The following is a 19,417-nucleotide window of genomic DNA, read 5'->3' as shown; positions in this document are numbered from 1 at the left end:
AATTCTCCTAAATTCCATTTAACGTCCAATAAAAGTAACCAAATTAGTGATTCAAAAGTACAGAAAAATAAAAAAAACAACAGGATTCTTGCATTAAACGAAAACATCTGGTTCACACTTAATGACTCTGGAATATTACAAAACAACTATAAATTAGGTGTCACAGTTGTAAAATCACCGAATAGTAACATGGAAAACAAGTATCAAAATGTTGAGTGCACTTGGAGCAATAATAAAATACAAACAAATATTCTTTTTGAAGACGAAACAGAAACAATAACAGTTGCTGTATATTATCCGTATTTTTCATACGTGAATGATCAAGGATATAAAACCATTGCTACTAATGTTGTTCAAACAGCATTAGAACAAAAACAATTAGACATCATTGCAGGTACAGCACAAACTTATTATAGATCAGGAAATCCTCATATTGGACTCAGCCATAAAATGTCTATTCTCCAAATTACAATTAAACTTGGTGATGGATACAATCCGGATGAAATTTCATCAACGAATTGGAAATTTTATATTAGTGGGTTAAAGCATCAAGGTACATTTAATATTAGAACATGTACAGTTATTGCATCAGCTGATGTACAGTTATTGCATCAGCTGACAATTATGAAATAACAAATGGGAAATATACAAATGATGTTTCACAAGGCACAAGAGTTTATACGTTATATGTTATTCCACAAAAATTTGAACAATTAACAGTTACTGTTAAAATAAATGAGAAAACCTCCCATGTATCATTTGGTTCGAATGAACTTATATCTAATGTAGAATATTCTTATAAAATTACTTTGAAAAAACCAACAAAATCAAATACATTTACTAAATCAAATCCATTTACAAAATCAAATCCATTTACTAAATCAAATTCATTTACTAAATCAAATACATTTACTAAGTCAAATACATTTACTAAGTCAAATACATTTACTAAATCAAATACATTTACTAAATCAAATACATTTACTAAATCAAATATATTTACGAATTCAAATACATTTACTAAATCAAATACATTTACTAAATCAAATACATTCACTAAATCAAATACATTTACTAAATCAAATACATTTACTAAATCAAATACATTTACTAAGTCAAATACATTTACTAAGTCAAATACATTTACTAAATCAAATACATTTACTAAATCAAATACATTTACTAAATCAAATACATTCACTAAAATCAAATACATTTACAAATTTAAATATATTTACAAATTCGACATCAAATGATTTAACATTAACTCACTCTTTAACATTAATATATTCTTTTTCAGTTTCCCAATCACTAACTATATCGTTTTATATAATAGAATCTTATGTATTAACTCTGCTTAATCCTTTTTCAACATATATTGCTACGAAATATGTAACATATAATTTCACGGTAATTTATTATTCATCTTTATATAGTTATTATGCGTATTCATTTTTTTATAAACATATTGATCAAAATGAAATAAATAATAACAATAACAATAGTATATCATCAAACATTTTAATCGGAATTATCTGCGGATCAGTTGCTGCAATTTTCATAATTATCGGAATAATTGTTTTTGTATTTCATCACAAGCAAATAAAAGAAATCAAACAACATTCAAATTTATTTAAAGAAAATTCTTTTTCAGATGAAGATGAAATTGTCGAAAATGTTTATAAAGAATTTTATGAACTTGCACAAGAAGAAAATGACAAATGGATTTAATATACCATTTTAATCATTAAATTTCATAAAGAATAGTTTTAATAAAGATAATTAAATTATATTTCTCTTTTTGAATATTTAATCACGCAAATAATAACTTTCGCAAATTAAATGTTTTTTCATTTTTTTTTTCAATAAAAACTTCGATGAGTTTTATAACATTTTACAAAAGCTTGAACTATAAAGCAGAGGGGATTTCCTTATTTCAAACAAACAATTTTTGATAAACGAAACCAAATTGTGTAATTTCAATTTCTTTAAAAAAAAATAAAGACCATAACTTTAGCCATATCACAAGGTATTTACGAAAAACTCTGATTTATTACATTTTTTTTACATATTATTACTATCATTAATTAATCTCAAATCAGCAGGAAGCAAAGCCAAACAAACGAAAACTATTTTGGAGATTGAAATATTTAGAAGTGAAGTAGAACAAATACATATAACAATTTTTTATTGTTTTTTTAAATTGTTCTTGGATGGTTGCTGTTTGCTAAACAAAAAGGCCAAGAAACAACCAATATATGAAGCAATGGCACTTGCAAGTTGTGAATTATGAGAATTGGAAAATGAAATACCAATATAACCAAAGAGTAAAATTAAACTCAAAATTCTTCTAATTGCAATTTCAAGTTTTGATTCATGACGAAAACAAACAATACCAATTGGAATTGCTATGACAAAACATATAATGAACTTATAATTGTAGTAATACATAGCTGTAAGATAAACCATGATACCAAAGAGAGATCCATATGAAAGATTTTTCTTTGATACAAACACAGGGAAAACAGAAAATATTCCAATAGATATGAACGAGAAGGTAAATATTACTGATGTTATCTTGTGATGTTTAATTAATCCCATTGTTAAAATGCATGCATTAAATGGAAGAATGGTAATTAACAAAGTATACTTATTAACTCTCTGTCTAGCAGTTGGATGTATTGTTCTATACTCGCAAGCAACTCGAGGGAAAAATTCAATAATGAGATAAGATGATATTGCAAGAATTAATGGTTCAATGAATATACAAGTTTTTGTGTAAAGTTCGAATAAAGGGTGTGATTGAATTGAGTATATCATCCCTTTTATATAAACGATTGGGATAAACCTTTTTACATATTCCATTTCTGTTTGAGATGTAACTCAATCAATTTTATAAAATGGCGCCAAATTTAATAAACGAATTCTTAAACGGTTCCCTATTTAAAACCGATAATTTTGGTTTGGCTAAAAAAACACAAGAAAGCTTAACCCAAATTAACGCTTAGTGCAAACACTATAAATATATTTTATATGCAAAACCATGTAGTTGAGTTGAGGGGAAATGTTGTTTATTCATAAAGAATTTCCTCAAAACGTAATGGATCAAGTTGCGCAAAAATTTCAGCTTCATTCTTTTCACCATCTTTAGGTTTCCCACGAAGCACAGGGAGGAGTGGCCAAGAATCAATTTTTAGTATTGCTTTTTTAAATTTTTCAATCCATTCAACTTCTTTATCAACAGTGCCAGGTTTATTTGCAGTGAAATATCCCATCGATCTTGTACATTCAATCCCACAGTAGCGCAATCCATAGGTTGTTGAGTATAGCAATGATTCAAGTGGTGAATAACCACTTGAAAGAAAATGTGATTCGGAACCCGCAGTAGTTATAATGAACGACGCTTTTTTACCTTTTAATAGCCCATTATCCATTGTATTAGAATTAGCGAATCCAAATTCTAATGTAAAACAGCGATCTATCCAAGCATAAAGGCATGCAGGAAAGCGGTAAAAAAACATAGCACCAAAAACAATAACATGATCACACCATTTAATAAGTTCTTGTTGCCTTCTAATTTCATCACATAAATTCTCAACAGGCAACTGACATCTTATGTAATTAAATTTATTTCGATCAGGTATTGTTTTAAAGTCATTCATTGTTGCAACTCGATCAAATCCTTCTGAAATAAGATCAGTTATTTTAACCTCATGATTAGCTGTCAATAATGACTCCTTAGCACAGTTAGCTATTCTGTATGCTGTTGCATTCTTATTTGGGTCACAATGAGCTATGATGATGAGATATTTCATTTTCAAAAGTGAAGTGAGATAGTTTACATATACGGGGCACCCCTGACTTTTGAGTCATCAGCCTTCGACTTTTTGAATGGAAAACTCCCTCTTTCCTTCAAATTTTTCGGTTTCTAAAGCAAAAATTTTATGTTTTTTATGCTGTCAAATTGCACCGTGTTAAAACGCTCAAAGTGTTTTCACACATAGAAATTTTTATATATATTATGAAAAGTTATAACTTATTCTATATTTTTATTATGAACTTCTTGTCTTTTTTGAGACATTGCCAAGAAGAAATTCTTTGCTTGATCGATTGAGTCATCTACGCTTTGGTTAATTTGTTTCATATTATTCGATATCCAAGTTGGCATTACAGATCTTGCGTCGTCGGCGACTTCTTTATATTTCATATCAGCGAATACTATCATTGTATAGTCCTCTTTGGAACATAACAATCCAGAAGTACAATGCGAAGCAATTCTCATTGAATTAAACAAATGAAATTCTTCTTTTGGAATTTGGAACTTTTGATCCAGAAATTCCGCTCTTCTATTTACTGACAAATCGATGTTTTGAGGCTCAGGAAATCCGAACAAAACGCAAGCTCTTCCATAAGCTCCTGGGAACTGCGTACTTTTCGTGATATTTCCATCAGCTACAGCGAATAATACTGCGCCGTAACCATTATCTATTGCATGTTTAAAGTCGTCTACGATTAAAGATGACTTTTTACGATCTAAAGTTTCGATGAACAATAGTTTATAATCCAAAATAGTTTGAAGAATACCAAACTTATTCCAAAACCCAATAATTTCTTGTAAGAATGGCATTGAAGGAAAGTAACCAATGATTCCATCAGGTACAACCTTACAAAGTTCGACTATAAGTTTTCCATAATTATTTACTCCGTTAAGGTTTTTATTCAGAGAAATTGTAGACGTAAGTTTTATTTGATCTGTACCACGCGAAATTATTAATGGTAAATGAATACTTCGATAGTTAGTAATGGAATAATTTACCATTGATATCGGTTCAAAGTTTAATATTTGTGAATATATTGTTAATGGTGAAATACATTCGCCTGCTAACACAATGCGTTTAAATTGTAATATTTGTGAAAACGCTAATGATGCATCTAAACATTTTAATTGTAATGTTTTATAATCTTCGCTTTTACATTTTGTGACATCATCAGTATAATTCGGATTAACAACATCATAAATTATTGAGATATTATCTTCATATGTTGAAAGTACAGCTAAAAAATCTAAAAATGAAAAAAGATATATATAATTTGTCAAATCTGTTAAACATTCATTAATAAATAAATATGAAAGTCGCGTAGTCATAAAATGTAACATTTCGGGTTCAATAAAAATTTTTTCGGTAATTTCAGATAACATTTGTGTAGATGTATATTTCTCATTATCTGTTTTCTTGAAAATATCATTAAAATAATGTAACAAATTATGGATCTTAGAAAAAAAGATTTCGGGTTTTCGTAATGAACCTGGAATATAACGATGTGATTGATGTTCTCTTAAAACAGGATGGATAAAAACGTTTGTGTTCTTAGGTGACATCTGTTCAACATCATTAATATGAAGTCCTTCTTTAAGTTTTAAATATGCTTCGTTAAGTTTTTCGGCTTCCCTCTCTTGCGACCGTTTAAATATGTCTTTGATGGATTTAAATGCTTTGGCAGCGCGATTAAGGATATCTTTGTTAAGATAATAGCTCATTGATGAACAACAAATATCATCAATCGTATTGATGTCATCAAATGCGATTATAGATGTGATTGGTAAAAGATCTCGTAAAAAAGCACCTTCACGGGGATGAATAAGATCTTCAACAGAACATATAATAACTTTACATTGTTGACATAAACGTCGCATTGTAAAATATGGACAACAACCATTTTCTTTGCAAAATTGAATGGTTTCTTGAACATCAAGAACTTGATTAGGAAGAGTGGGTGGTGTATTTTCATAGAATGGACATATTTCTTCTGACCATGGAAAAGTCATTTTGGTACACTCAAGTGGAATATTATTTGTAATTTTTGGATTAATACATGCTGTTGTCTTTGGTAAAAATGCTGAAGCTTTGAACTCTGTGTCAAATTCGGTAGGTGCCATTTGAAGTCTGGCGTTGTGTACAATTTTAAGATTTTTTAATGCTTGATCTGCTGCATTAACAGAATTTACACAATAAACAAAAGGACCTGCATTCGGATGTTCTGCCATATAAGCAAGTGTTAAAGAAAATATAGAGATTGTTTGTCCTAGACCTGGTGGTAATTCAAGTAAACAAGGACCTGATGCATCATACGAAAGTTTTATTTGTCCCATGTATTCCTCTTGTTCTGGGTAAAAATTTGGAAAAGGAAATATCACATTTAAATCATAAATCTTTATTACAGACATTGTTTCTGAAATGTTATGTGAAAAATTATAAACTTGAAATAAATTGATTTAAAAACGTGTTATAATTTAAGAAAATATATTTATTATTATACATTATGAATGTTCTCCCTTATACATTGTATGTTTTTAAGGAAAAAAGTTGTTGTTATAGTAGTATGTTAAGAAAAATTAAATGCAATGATTTATTTTTTTTTTTTTCAAAATCTATGGAAGATAAATGAAAAAGGTATTGATTAAACGAATTTATTTTATTGAAAAACTATAATAACAAAGAATATAAGAAAACATTTGAACATTTATAAATAAACGGTCAGGTGCTCAGTTGAACGCAGCTGCGTTGTAAATTAAGTGAAAAAATTTGCATATGCTGTGAATTGCTAAATGCTGCTGATTTTTACCTTACTCTCTTTTGATCAGACATTTTGTGAGCCTCCGTATCCTTCATACAAAGATAGGGATAACTCTGACCTAATTCAAGTACACTTAGTTTCAAGACATGGAGCTCGAACACCATTACATATACCAAAAAAAATATCAAATTTATGGAAATGTGTCAATGCAGAATTCAAATCTTTCCAGTTAAATAATTCTGTTCACATTTCCAATTCGTATGGCAAATCTCTTTTTCTTGGAAATTGTCAATTTGGTCAATTAATCGGAAAAGGTGCTGATGCACTCCAACGGCTTGGGGAACATATCAGAAAAATATACATAAATCAACTAAAATTTCTTCCTACCAATTATAATCCCTCTGTTATTAAATTTCGATCAACATACACACTAAGAACATTACATTCACAAATGAATTTTGCCAATGGACTTTATCCCAACCATGGTCCTCTTGTTATAAACACAGCCGATAAAAACTATGATCCATGGCGTCGAGCATCAGCAATATGTCCTAATCTTCAAGAACGGATGGAAGAATTAAAGAAACCAAGTTATCTTAGTTCCATTGGTCTTTACAACGAGACACTTACTAAGATCATGACTGATGCATATGGAACCAAATGGGAACATATTAATGATGCAGCCACTTCAGCTAGATGCCAAGGCTTTAAGCTCCCTCCTAACATTACACATAAGCTAATTGATGCTGCTGTTCACCTTAGAACACAGCAAATGCTTTATGTTTATCGGCACGAATCGGTTTATCCGTTATTTTTCAGTTTTTCAGCTGCTGAAATGTTAAATGAAATGATTTCACGAGTGAATGGTGAGTCGTTAATCAAGTTTTTTCATTGGTCAGCACATGATGGGAATATCCTTGCTTTCTTAGGGTATCTTGGATGTGAAATAACGCAATGGCCACCTTATGGATCTTATATAATAGTTGAGCTTAGGAAATCTAGAAATAATAAGGATTATTTCTTACAGTTTAGATATAATGGGAAACTTATGAAAATGCCAAGGTTCAGTGGCGTAAAGAGTGTTCCTTTCGACATGTTTAGGAAATTTGTCGAAATGAAGATTCCAGATATGAAAGAAAACTGCGGATTTAATGAGCTCAATTTTGCAAAGTTGGATGTCTCACTTCCAGAAGCAATTTAATGTTTTTATTTTGTAAATATTAATATAAAGATAATAAATTTTTAAATCTTTATTTGCATAATCGTTTATTTATATGGAAAACATATATAATAATATCAAAAATTTTATCTTTTAAAGTACTTAATTTATTCCGTCCACGGACTGAAGTAGTTACTATTTTGGTGAAACGTTTTACTTTTGCTAGAGTAAGAGCTGTTTTACATATTATAAATTAACACCAAATTGATTGTTGACGAAATATAAGTTAGCAACTTTAACTGATTTGTTAATGATTTGCTCATCAATTTTCATTCCTTCATCTTCTAATAATGATAAAATTTCATAATTATGAAATAAAATATATTTTTTCACTAATTTTTCTAAATTATCAATTTCAATAATTTTATTTTCAAAAATATATTTAAAGATATCATTTCGATGAAATTGAATTGCTGTTTCAAGAGTATTTTCAAATGATGAATGATTTTGTTCACATAAATGATATATTTCTTCATTTCCACCTGCAATTGCATATTTACTTGTATTTTCTACATTTGCACCATTCATAAGTAAATATTTAAAACATTTAACTGAAGAAAAAAATGCTGCATAATCAATTAATGTAATATAATCGTTAATAAAAGAACATCTTTCATAAAGTGATGACTCAATTTTTTGATCAAAGTCAAAATTTGCTTGTGATGATATTTCTTGAAGTTTTTCGATTTCATCATTTCGAATTATTTTTGCAATATCATTTGGATTATTTCCTTTATCAAAAAATTGACTAAAAATCAAAAAATTTTAAGTAAATTAAATCTTCTTTAAAACTTGTAGTTTAATATTCTTGCATCAAATCAAAAATTTGTCAAAATTGAGAAATTTGCAAATTTTGAAATTTTCAAAAATTTTGATTTTTTGGAATTTTTGAAAAATATTAAAAAAATTGAAAATTTTTTTTACTCAAAATTTTTCGAAAAAATTCATTTTGAGAATTTTTTTTCATTTTCAAATTTTTTTGATTTATATATTAAATACCTAAAAAAATTTCATTCATTTGGATTAACTCCTTCTTTAATATACTTCTTAAGAAGTTCCCAATCATTTATTGTTATAACAAGATTCTTGTGAATTAGCTTTCTTTAAATAACCTATGTAAGCATCAGATCGTCATATAACACTTTGTTATTATCATTTATTAATTAAATCGTTTGACATAAACTAAAAATGACAAAAGTGAAGAAACTGAGTGTTTTATTTATTATTTGAACGAAATTATATGCGAACTATTTCCTTTATGCGGGACGCACACGTTAAAGTTTGCCGGCGGCCCATAAATCGTCATTTTATCTTCAGGCCCTAATTGCACGTTTGAATTCGACAATAATTCGATTGGAATTGTTATATCCTTTGGCTGTTTCTTATTCTTTTGGAATTCTTCTTTGAACTCATTTAATTCTCTTAAGAAGTTCTTTTCACCGACTTCATCGAATTCGTTTTCTGATTCACTTTCATTATCACTATCATCATCGGACAAATTAAAATTGACTTGATGACTCACTTGTGTTTTAACCATCGATGGTTTAATTGTATAAGGCGAATAAGTAATGAATTTAACATTTGCATTATTTAATTCACTTCGAACAGTTTCATTAATACTTTCGATTTGTTTTACTTTATAAGATGTATTTAATTGATTATTATTATTATATTTCCGTTCATATAATTCAATTACATCACTAACATTAAAAGCCGTTTCGGATGGAATTGGAGTTCGTATTAAACAAAAGATTTGTAAATGATAAAACACTTGTTGTACCATCATTTGGATGTTATAATCTTTTAATGATTTACATATAACACCAATTAATGATGAAAGTAATTCACATACTAATTTGACTTTAAAGAAGTCATTAGTATTCGGTTGAACACATTTATATTTGTTATTAATCGATATTAAATATGTTAAAGGATCTGGTTGATTCAAACTAAGTATTAATGTAATTGTAGTAAACGCTACTTCTAATGGGATAACTTGTTGTATGATTAACTCGGCTAAAAATCGGATTTCATATAATTGACGTTGTCTAAATGAGATATTATCTCGTTCAATACCACGATGAATTCGTTCGAGTAAGATGTCACTAATCGCTAATCCAAACTCTGGATAATCATATGAAAAACGACTTACGAAAGTTGCAAGTGAACTTAATTGTTCGATTGAATAATTCGGTAAATCTAAAACTAATTGGATAACAAATGCTTGATCAACATGTGTTACGTTACTTGATAACCACATTTTTTCGACTGTTTTAATTGCTTTACTAATATATCCTTTTGTATATATTTGTTGGAAGACATGTATAGCATATGCTTGATATTTGTTATAGATTGGCTCATTAATATTTGGATTAACTTCTTCATTTCCTTTGGGTTCAAACATTTCAATTGCTTGATCAACTAATAATAATACATGTGGTTGAAAGATAAATGATTTAAGTGATTTAAGTTTCTCAATAATTGATAATATTTGGATATGTGTTCGATCACTTAAGTTATTAAGGAATTTCCCGGCATTAAAGATTAATGTACATGCCATATCAACTGTTTTACCTCTGAAATGATTTAATGCAAATGTTAAACATTTGAAATATGAATCAATGCCAACTTTAAATTTGGCTAACTCAGAGATATATCGTGCAATATGAAGTTTCGGTATGAATGAAATCATTTTCTTGGAATTGTTTTGTGCATGGACATAACTGATGAAACTTGATTCTAAATTAGAGGATATTAATTGTCCAATTTCGGGTATCTTTTGTGATATATTAGCAATGAATCGTGCATAATATGGTGCTTGATTAACTTTGTTACGTGAAATTGTAGAAAACAAATTAATGATTTCTTCTCTATTCTCTTTGGAATCAATTGTTAAATAATGTTTCGAAATGGCATCAACACTTTCAACGGAGAAACATCGATCAAGCTCAAGTTTGATTTGTGGTAATGTATACATTAATTGTTCATTTAAGCGCTCATCCATATTCGCTAATTGTGTATAGAATGTATCTGTTTCATTGTTCGTTGGAACTGTACTCGTATGCTTTTGTATCATTTCGCTATATCGTGCTGGAATTGCTACAATGCCATCAGGCGTCGTGAATTCGATAGTATCAGTTTCTTCTTTCCAATAGTTTTCGACTGTTCGTTTCATTAAAATAGAAAAGCCTGTGGCCATTCGATATAACTTATCATATTTCTCTTTACATTCATTTGCTAATGAGTTTGGTCGTGTGTTAGTTCGGCCATGTAAAATTAATAATTTATAAGCTTCGTCTCGTGCTTCCATGCCTTCTTTAGCACATTTCTCAAGTTGATCAACTATATCAATATAAAGTGATGAAACCACTTTTCGTAAACTTGGAGAAATACATTCGGACGGCTTAAAAATAGCATCAAAAAGAGTGTTTTCACCTCTGTTGATGCCAAAAAGATCACCACCGGCATAGGTTATGATCTTCCAGATGTATGGATAATTGGCATATTCATGACTATTGATGTCGGTGTTAACAAGACTAAGAAAAATACGGTTAAAGAAGGTGACGTTTTGAAGAACATGGACAATTAAAAGATCTGCATAGGCACATAATAATATTCGGCGTCGATTTGGTGGAGTTGATTTGTCACTGATTTCTTCGATAAGTTTTGGCTGGAAATTGTCTAAAAAGTCTTTGTACTTTTGATAGAGAATTGAACAAATATGAACATACGATGGAATATCAACAAACTTGATAGGAGCTGAAATAAGATTGGTAACAGCTTCTTGCATAAAACGCGTGAGTTGTATTTGGCCTAACTGCGCAATTATGGCATTTTCAGTCTCACAACTAGTTGTTGCAAGTTTTTGATAACATGTTTTTATATTTTTAAGAAATGCTTGTTTTCCACCTTTCATTGGTTGGGCTTGTTCGTGAACTGGTTCGTCCTCAAAATCACCGAATAAATCATCAAGCTCAGTTTTATGTTTATTAGATCTTTTTTCAAAAACTGCTTGGTTCTCTTCTCTTAATTTCCGGTATAGTTCTGCCCGCCTTTTACGAAGAGGCAATTCCTCTGCGGGCCGTAAAAATTCCTGTGGAATTGTTGCTGACATTTATGGCCGGGTTTCAAAGCGCACTTTTTGTCAGTTTCTTTATATTAAAAACGCTTTTATCTGCAAAATCTTCGAACCTTTTTTACTTTCTAAACATAATAACTTGTTTTAATAACAACCAACAAAAAACCTAACTAATTCTTTTATTAAATATAATGAAAAATACTAATTATATTTAATAAAAAAAATTAAATTATTAATAATTCAATTAATGAAACATTTCCGTATTAATCAAAAATTTATTTTAAAAAGGAAACAAAAAAATATAAGATCCTATAATTAATGATTTATAATGAATTTTTAGGAAAAAAAATATTTGTACGTTTAAAAAATTGATGGAAAAAAAGAAGAATTCTTCTGGTTTACCACTTCTTAAATTCCTATCTTTTGTAATAGCATTTATAATTCCGGCATACCATTCTTATAAGGCGGTGATTTTTGGTGATGATGATCTTCAAATAAAATGGATTAAATATTGGATGTTTTTTTCAATTTTCCAAATATTAGAAACTATTGTCTCTGATTATATCCGATATTGGTATTTAATTAAATGCATTATTTTAATTACTGTTCAATTACAAGAAGCAAAATTTGCACAAAAGATATTTCACGATTTTATTCATCCTATGCTCAAGGCAACGGAACCTCATATTGACTATTTTATAAGGCAATCACGTCAAACGATCCAAGCATTGCGTGAACAAGTGAAAGAACAAATATCGAATTCAATTGAGAACCCAAACCAAAGATTTATCCCTGAATTTAAATAGATCATGTAACATTATATTGTTGTCATATGTTAAGCATTAGTTTAAGAATTTCTGGGTAGGTATATCAAACATTAAACATTTTGTATGTAAACTTTATTGAATAGTTTATTTTGTAAAGTATGTAAAATCAAAAAACGTTAAAGATTTTTTTTCATCAATCTGTAAAAAAGAAATGGAATATTGAAGAATCTGTTGCTTTAATCAGTTTTTTTATGAATCAAAAGTTGTTCATTTATAAAAATTATATACGAATGTTCCCTAATATTTCTCATTTATTTTGATTTGATTCTTCGTTTTTGTTTATCATTTGTTGAAGTGAACAGGTAGATCATTTGTATTTTCTGTAACATATTTCATTCAAAAAAAATATAATATCAATGAAATTTGATTCCTTCACGACTATCTCTATGTCAATTTTTATCATTGAATACTTTACTTAATTCATCGTTGCAACCTAAAATCAATTTTTATGGAATTTCTACAAAGTACAGGCTTATATTATTACTCTAGATGACATTTTCAGATTTTCCTATTTTGAATATTTTTGTAGTTATTTGATTATTCATTATATTTTTCATTTGAAAAGATTTTTTCAAGATCTTTTGCTTGTTGTTTTATCGACCGTTTAGATAAACAATAGAAAATTTCTGAAGGCTAACCGACATCATTGAACCCACATTCCAAATGTTGTTCCAACTTGTGGCAATTGCTTTTGCCTCTGATTGCGATCTTCTTTATACAGCAGACGGATGCCAACTTTGCGTTTCACATTATGCTGATCGTCAATGTGGATGGTGCCGTTCTTCAAAGAAATGCATCACACTAGCGGGAAATGAAACATGTCCTACAGGTGATTTATATTATGGTCCAGATCAAGATTGTTCTAGAGAACCATTACCAACACCAGTTCCAACTCTTCCACCTACACCCAAACCAATACCAATTATGGATGGCTGTGATAAATACACAACATGCGATGAATGCACTGTTCATCAGGAAGATCGATCATGTGGATGGTGTAGAACCTCCAATAAATGTATGAGTTCGTCAGTTATTATTACAGGCGAATGCAATGTATCTGATTTCTATTTCGAGAACAATGCCAAATGCGGAGCTCCTATTCCACCTACACCATTACCATGGCCACGCTTGGAAAGTGATACTGATTATTGCGTAGCTTTATCAAACTCTTGGTGCCTCAAATGCGTCTCATCAAACACTTCAAAGAGCTGTGGTTGGTGTGGCTCCACAAAAGAGTGTGTTCAAGGCGATGCTTTCGGTCCACTCTTCGGAAGCTGCGATTCTTGGTCATTCACAGAAGATCAGAAGTGCACAGGTATCATCTCGAAGGGCGGAATCATAGCAGTTCGTGTGGTGGTTGGAATTGTTGTTGCCGCAATACTCGTTGTCGGTGTGATAATATGCCTTAGAGCATTAAGGAAACTTAAGGAAGCCAAAGTAGAATATGACACAATCCCAGATCAATAAATAACTTTTATAGCTAACATTTGATCAAAATTGTTTTGAAGTAACTCATATATAACAGTACAAAAGAACTTATTTAGGAAATCACAGAACTTATTATATGAAAACGGACTGATGGTGATAATTTATGATATTTACTTGATATAATATATCATTTGTTATTTACCAAAAAAAATTCTGAAAAACTTTAACCGTAAATGAACAAAATGGAGTGAATGAGTTCTTTAATCTTCAAGAATATATATATATTATTATATCTTAATTAATGAACTGCTTTCTCATGTATCTGATAAATTTTTCAGGATTCTATAATTGTAAATTTAAAGCAAATATGTGTTTAACAATATATATTATTTATAAGTTATTTAATGTAAAATATAGTGACAGATAACAATTGTTACTCATAAGTGATTAAACAGATGTTCAACAAGAAGAAAATGCATACGCACAAATTTTAATATGATATTTTCCACTAAATAATTTTTACATATTTTTATTATTATCACTTATTCTCGAACATCATTATCTTATCCTTGAATGTTTTGTTTGTGTTAACAGGCTTCTTTTTCAGTGGGTCATCTGCTCCAGCGAAAACCATTCTGTTTTGTTCGAAAACAGAGGCAGGCTTTGGCGGGGGCTGTGACGGTACCGGCTTCAATTGAACAAACGGTTTACCAGAATTCTGCGGTTGCTTTGACTGGACAGCGGTTTGTTGTCTTTGGGGTGGGTTCACTGCGGTTTTTTGCCCAAAAGTGGAGTTTGATGTGGTAACAGATTTCTGTTGGCCAAACTGAGAATTAGTTGCTGATGCAGCTGGCTTTTGCTGTTGCCCGAAAGGAGATGTGTTTGTAGCTGGTTTTTGTTGGCCGAATGGTGATGTGTTTGTAGTCGTCTTTTGTTGCTGACCGAATGGTGAAGTATTTGTAGCTGGTTTTTGTTGTTGCCCACCAAACGAAGGCGTTTTAGATTGATTTGTTGGGACTTTCTTTAGTTGTACGCTTTCAATTTCAGATTTCAAGTTATTATTGTTATTACTATTGTTGCTTTGTTGTTGATTAGATTTTTGAATATTATTTACAGGCTTTAAATGTACACTGTTAAGTCCAGCCAAAGGATTATCATCACTTATTAGTTTGTTATTATTTTTCAGATTCAAAGAATTTCTTTTTTCTTCATTTTTAGCTTTTTCAGTCATATTAATTTGAATATTATTTCTCTTTAAATTATTTTTTCTTACAGTTGCGAAAGCATTATTATTATCATTAACATTTTGCTGTTGTTGTTGAGGCTTTGCAGCTAATTTTAATTCACCTGGAGGAGGTGCTTCAGAAGGATCAACAATTCTTTGTGGGATTTTCATTATAAAGAATGAGTTTAATTGATTTTCAAGTTTACAATCGTACCCACCGAACAAAACAATTTCATCGTTTTGCATATATTGGCAAGTAAATCTTGAAATTCCTTTAATTAAGTTCCCTTCTAATCTAATTCTTCTACAATGCCAAGTTTCCAAATCGACTGAAATTATTGGAATATTTTCTTTATTTTTATTTGTACCTCCAATTAATAACATAAATCTATTTACCAAAACTGCTCTATGCATTGTCCTTGGTACAATTTTACCAGTTAAATTAATTTGAGTCCAATTATTATTCTTTATAGAATAAGCCCAACAATCATCGAATATATTTTTACCATCATCACCACCAAATATTATCATATAATTCTTATAAAATATAGCCGAATGACATTTCCGAGGAGGAGGTTTAATAGCATTTTCATTTTGTTGGATTTTAGTTAAAGAGTTATTAATTTGATCATAAAATAATATTGTATTTGTAACCTCATCTTTCTTCTTAATTAATCCACCAAATATATATAAACCTTCATTATTAGAAACCATTGAATGAAATTCACGAGCAAATAATTCATTTTTTGGTATTCGTAATATTTTCTTCCATTTATTCCCTTCAAGTGTTAATACATTTGATGATTGACCTCCATACATATAAATCCTATTATTTAATAATGCCATTTCAGCAGAATAACATTTAACTGATATTGTTTTATCTATTTGCCCTATTTTACTTGACATATTATAAGTTAATAAAGGAGTTGGTACTTTACCACTGATATTACCACCTGCAAAATATATTACATCACCAATAATGACTGATGACATATCTGATATAGAAGGTAATACTCCTTGATTACGGACTTCAATACAATGGATTATATTCTTCTTATTCTCATTAACTAAAAACATTGCTTTCCGTTTCTCTTGAAATGTATCAAGCCATGTATTCTTAATCTCTTCATTTTGGAATTCGACTGAATACCATTTCTCATGATATTGGAAATCAATGATTTTCTCGGTACGTGAAGGTAAGAAACTTAATATAGTTAACAATGAAAATAATTTTGGTGATTCTGGTTCAACACCTTTAGTTAATAAGATCGAGTCATTAAATAAATATAAATTACCACGACTACGATGTGGATGAATAATATTAACAACTGATTGACTTACTAATCGACGATCTTCAGTAACTAAATTAATTTGCTTAGTAAGTCGTGATACTACATCGACAACTTGTTGACGTTGATCAAATGTTTCTCCTGCTGTTTCCATTTCATGCGTAATCTTCTCAATGGTTTGTTGCGCTATAGGTAAAGTGGCACTATCCGGATGACTTTGCGGTGTATATTTAATAAGTTCGCGAATTAATAATATGTAACGTGGCATCCTTTGAATAGGCATAATCAGATATCCATTGAAGTCAAGATTCGTTAAGCTGGCAACAGAGTTGTAGGGATTGGATTTAACTATCTCTAACATTCGTTTGTCTTCACGTAATGTTCCCGCAATTTCAGTGATTTTATCATAGTCAACAATGTATTGCTGTGACGCCATAAAGTTGAACGAAAAAGACATAAACGTCTCGGTGAGGATGGACGAATAAGTGATTCCGTTTCTTTGAAGATTTGACAGAAAATTCGCATGGCAATTAATCATCTTAGGAAGTTGGCCGAAGATCAGATTCATCTTAGTTTCGTCGATGAGTTTTAGGTCGGCCATCTTTTGACGGAAATGGTTATATAGTGCATTAAGTGCGATACAATATGTTGTTTCAGTATCGTATAGCTCTTTTAGGATTCGTTCTCTTGTACTAATGATCTTGACAGCGCTTTCTTCGAGTTTGCATGTGAATTGGAGAGTGGATACTTTAGCCTTATTGAATATGTCATAAGCCTTTAAAGATTGGTTTAATGGCTGGTTACCTATGAGCACTTGTGGGTTTGATATTTCGAGCCCGAACTGGTCGACGACATGATTGAAGACGTCTTTACCTGTTTTATTTGCGAATTCTGGATAGTTAAATTCCACTGTGAAAAGGGGCATTTTGATGTTGTTCTCGTTGACGACGTTGAAGATGAGGAACAAGTTGTCCTTGTCGGACTTGGGCAATATCTGGAACGCATATTCTTTTGATAATGAATCGGGGTCGGGGGTCTTCAGCTGCTGCATGAGCTGCGGATATGAGTCGGTTGGGATAAAGTCGTCGTCTAAAGGCTGTATGAAAGATGGCGTTTTGATCGCGAGCATTTCTCCGCTTTGTAGAGGGAGGGCCTTGGCAATGTATGAGACAGTCTTCCCTAAAACTAGATTTTGATGTTTGAACTTGGCAGGATAGCCAGTTCGAAGAAAGGCAATAACTGATGCCATTTGTTCAAATTGACGGTTGTAAACAGTTTGGTGATGAACTGTAGACTGTAATTATTCGTTTTTGTTGTTTTAATAAAATTATTTGTATGTTCACATTAAAAAATGTAAGTCGCTGATAGTGTAATGGTTATCATGTAGGATTGTCGTTCCTGTGATCCGGGTTCGATTCCCGGTCAGCGAGTTTTTTTATTTATGTTATAAGTTCGATTTGATTAATTAGATATTATTTTTAAACATCTTTTTAATAAAAATTTATTTCCCCATGTCTAAACGTAAATGAATAACATATCTTATTTCATATTTATTTTTTTAATTTTGAGATATCTTTATTCGTAATTCAGATCAAATTTGTTAGCGGTGTGTGATAAATAAAGTATTCAATTCTTTCCGGTTTGAACAGATTTTTTGTGTCGATTTCAATTGCTAAGATTTGGCCTTCAAGTTTTTCTATGTGTTCAAAAACTTCTCTCTGTATTCAAATTTTTTGCGGGAAAAATTAACCCCTTTATCGATTTTGGAAAGCTTTATCTCAATAACAAATGAAAAACATATAAGCACTTTATGAAACTCTACAATATATTATGAGGATAACATTTAACTCTAAAGATATCTAAAACATGCCATATTATATTTTTTAATATCCATTTTTTAATTTTAAAACTTATTTAAGAAATTGTGTAAAACATCTTTGCAATAAGATAACTCGATAAAACCAACAATGCAAAAATTATTATTATTGAAATTGTTTAGAAGACTCTGAATTGCTTCTTGTCAGCACCAACAGCGCATGGCTTAACAGAGATGACGTTGAAATGAACTGTCTTTGAGAGAGGACGACATTCACCAATTTGAACTATATCACCTTCCTTGACAATAAAGCATGGGCTGCAATGAGCTGGGATCTTAGTGTGACGCTTTTCGAAACGCTTGTATTTGCGTATGTATTGAAGATAATCACGACGAACGATAACTGTTCTTTTCATTTTTGTAGAAACAACAACGCCACGCATTACACGGCCACGGATTGAAACATCACTTGTGAACGGGCATTTATGATCAATATAAGTTCCTTCAATAGCAGATTTTGGTGTAGTGATTCCAAGACCGATGTTCTTTGTATACCTTGGCTTTTTATCAGCGCCACGATACTTCTTTGAGGCAAGGCAAATTTGTTTTTGCTTTTGGAAAGCTCGTTCTGTTTGGATATCAGACATTGCAAGGACGGACCAAAACCGAAAATAAACGGTCGCATGAAATAATTAACAATGTTTGTTTAAAATCACAAAAAATTCAAATACATTTTTGGGTTTTATAAAAATTTTTATAAATACTTTATTATGTAATTTAGCTATTTTAGGATTAAGTTTTTTACATGTTGAGTAACTTGTGATCTTTAATATTAATATCAATTCCTTCTTTTTCAAGAAGTAATTTAACAATTTCTGTATACCCATATTGAGATGCATACATAAGTGCTGTTTTAAATATTTTACATAATTTCCAAATATTATTTTGAAATATCTAAT

At 30.2% G+C, this 19,417-nt stretch overlaps 7 protein-coding genes across 7 annotated transcripts; 2 read left to right on the top strand and 5 right to left on the bottom strand.

Moving 5' to 3' along the window:
* Positions 1–3,071: 3,071 nt before the first annotated feature.
* Positions 3,072–3,815, bottom strand: GO595_010843 (Flavodoxin-like fold family protein; the record flags this gene model as incomplete). The annotated part of the gene is made up of 1 exon (XM_067913566.1): positions 3,072–3,815. One exon carries the CDS (start codon positions 3,813–3,815, stop codon positions 3,072–3,074), a length of 744 nt encoding a protein of 247 aa, XP_067769581.1.
* A 221-nt stretch (positions 3,816–4,036) lies between these two features.
* GO595_010842 (DNA repair helicase XPD) lies at positions 4,037–6,151 on the bottom strand (the record flags this gene model as incomplete). Its single annotated transcript, XM_067913565.1, has 1 exon — positions 4,037–6,151. One exon carries the CDS (start codon positions 6,149–6,151, stop codon positions 4,037–4,039), a length of 2,115 nt encoding a protein of 704 aa, XP_067769580.1.
* Positions 6,152–7,027: 876 nt separating this feature from the next.
* Positions 7,028–7,777, top strand: GO595_010841 (histidine phosphatase superfamily; the record flags this gene model as incomplete). Its single annotated transcript, XM_067913564.1, has 1 exon — positions 7,028–7,777. The coding sequence occupies one exon, from the start codon at positions 7,028–7,030 to the stop codon at positions 7,775–7,777; it is 750 nt and encodes a 249-aa protein (XP_067769579.1).
* A 1,240-nt stretch (positions 7,778–9,017) lies between these two features.
* Positions 9,018–11,909, bottom strand: GO595_010840 (regulator of nonsense transcripts 2; the record flags this gene model as incomplete). Its single annotated transcript, XM_067913563.1, has 1 exon — positions 9,018–11,909. The coding sequence occupies one exon, from the start codon at positions 11,907–11,909 to the stop codon at positions 9,018–9,020; it is 2,892 nt and encodes a 963-aa protein (XP_067769578.1).
* Positions 11,910–13,363: 1,454 nt separating this feature from the next.
* Positions 13,364–14,167, top strand: GO595_010839 (Plexin repeat family protein; the record flags this gene model as incomplete). The annotated part of the gene is made up of 1 exon (XM_067913562.1): positions 13,364–14,167. One exon carries the CDS (start codon positions 13,364–13,366, stop codon positions 14,165–14,167), a length of 804 nt encoding a protein of 267 aa, XP_067769577.1.
* A 499-nt stretch (positions 14,168–14,666) lies between these two features.
* On the bottom strand, positions 14,667–17,891 carry GO595_010838 (Kelch motif family protein; the record flags this gene model as incomplete). Its single annotated transcript, XM_067913561.1, has 1 exon — positions 14,667–17,891. One exon carries the CDS (start codon positions 17,889–17,891, stop codon positions 14,667–14,669), a length of 3,225 nt encoding a protein of 1,074 aa, XP_067769576.1.
* A 746-nt stretch (positions 17,892–18,637) lies between these two features.
* On the bottom strand, positions 18,638–19,105 carry GO595_010837 (Archaeal ribosomal protein S17P; the record flags this gene model as incomplete). Its single annotated transcript, XM_067913560.1, has 1 exon — positions 18,638–19,105. The coding sequence occupies one exon, from the start codon at positions 19,103–19,105 to the stop codon at positions 18,638–18,640; it is 468 nt and encodes a 155-aa protein (XP_067769575.1).
* Positions 19,106–19,417: the final 312 nt, after the last annotated feature.

The sequence above is a fragment of the Histomonas meleagridis genome (genome assembly GCF_020186115.1).
Source record: "Histomonas meleagridis strain 2922-C6/04-10x chromosome Unknown scaffold_61, whole genome shotgun sequence".
In the NCBI taxonomy this organism is placed as follows: Eukaryota; Parabasalia; order Tritrichomonadida; family Dientamoebidae; genus Histomonas; species Histomonas meleagridis.
Note: the sequence above shows the minus strand (reverse complement) of the source record. Positions and strands in the feature narration are given on the sequence as shown.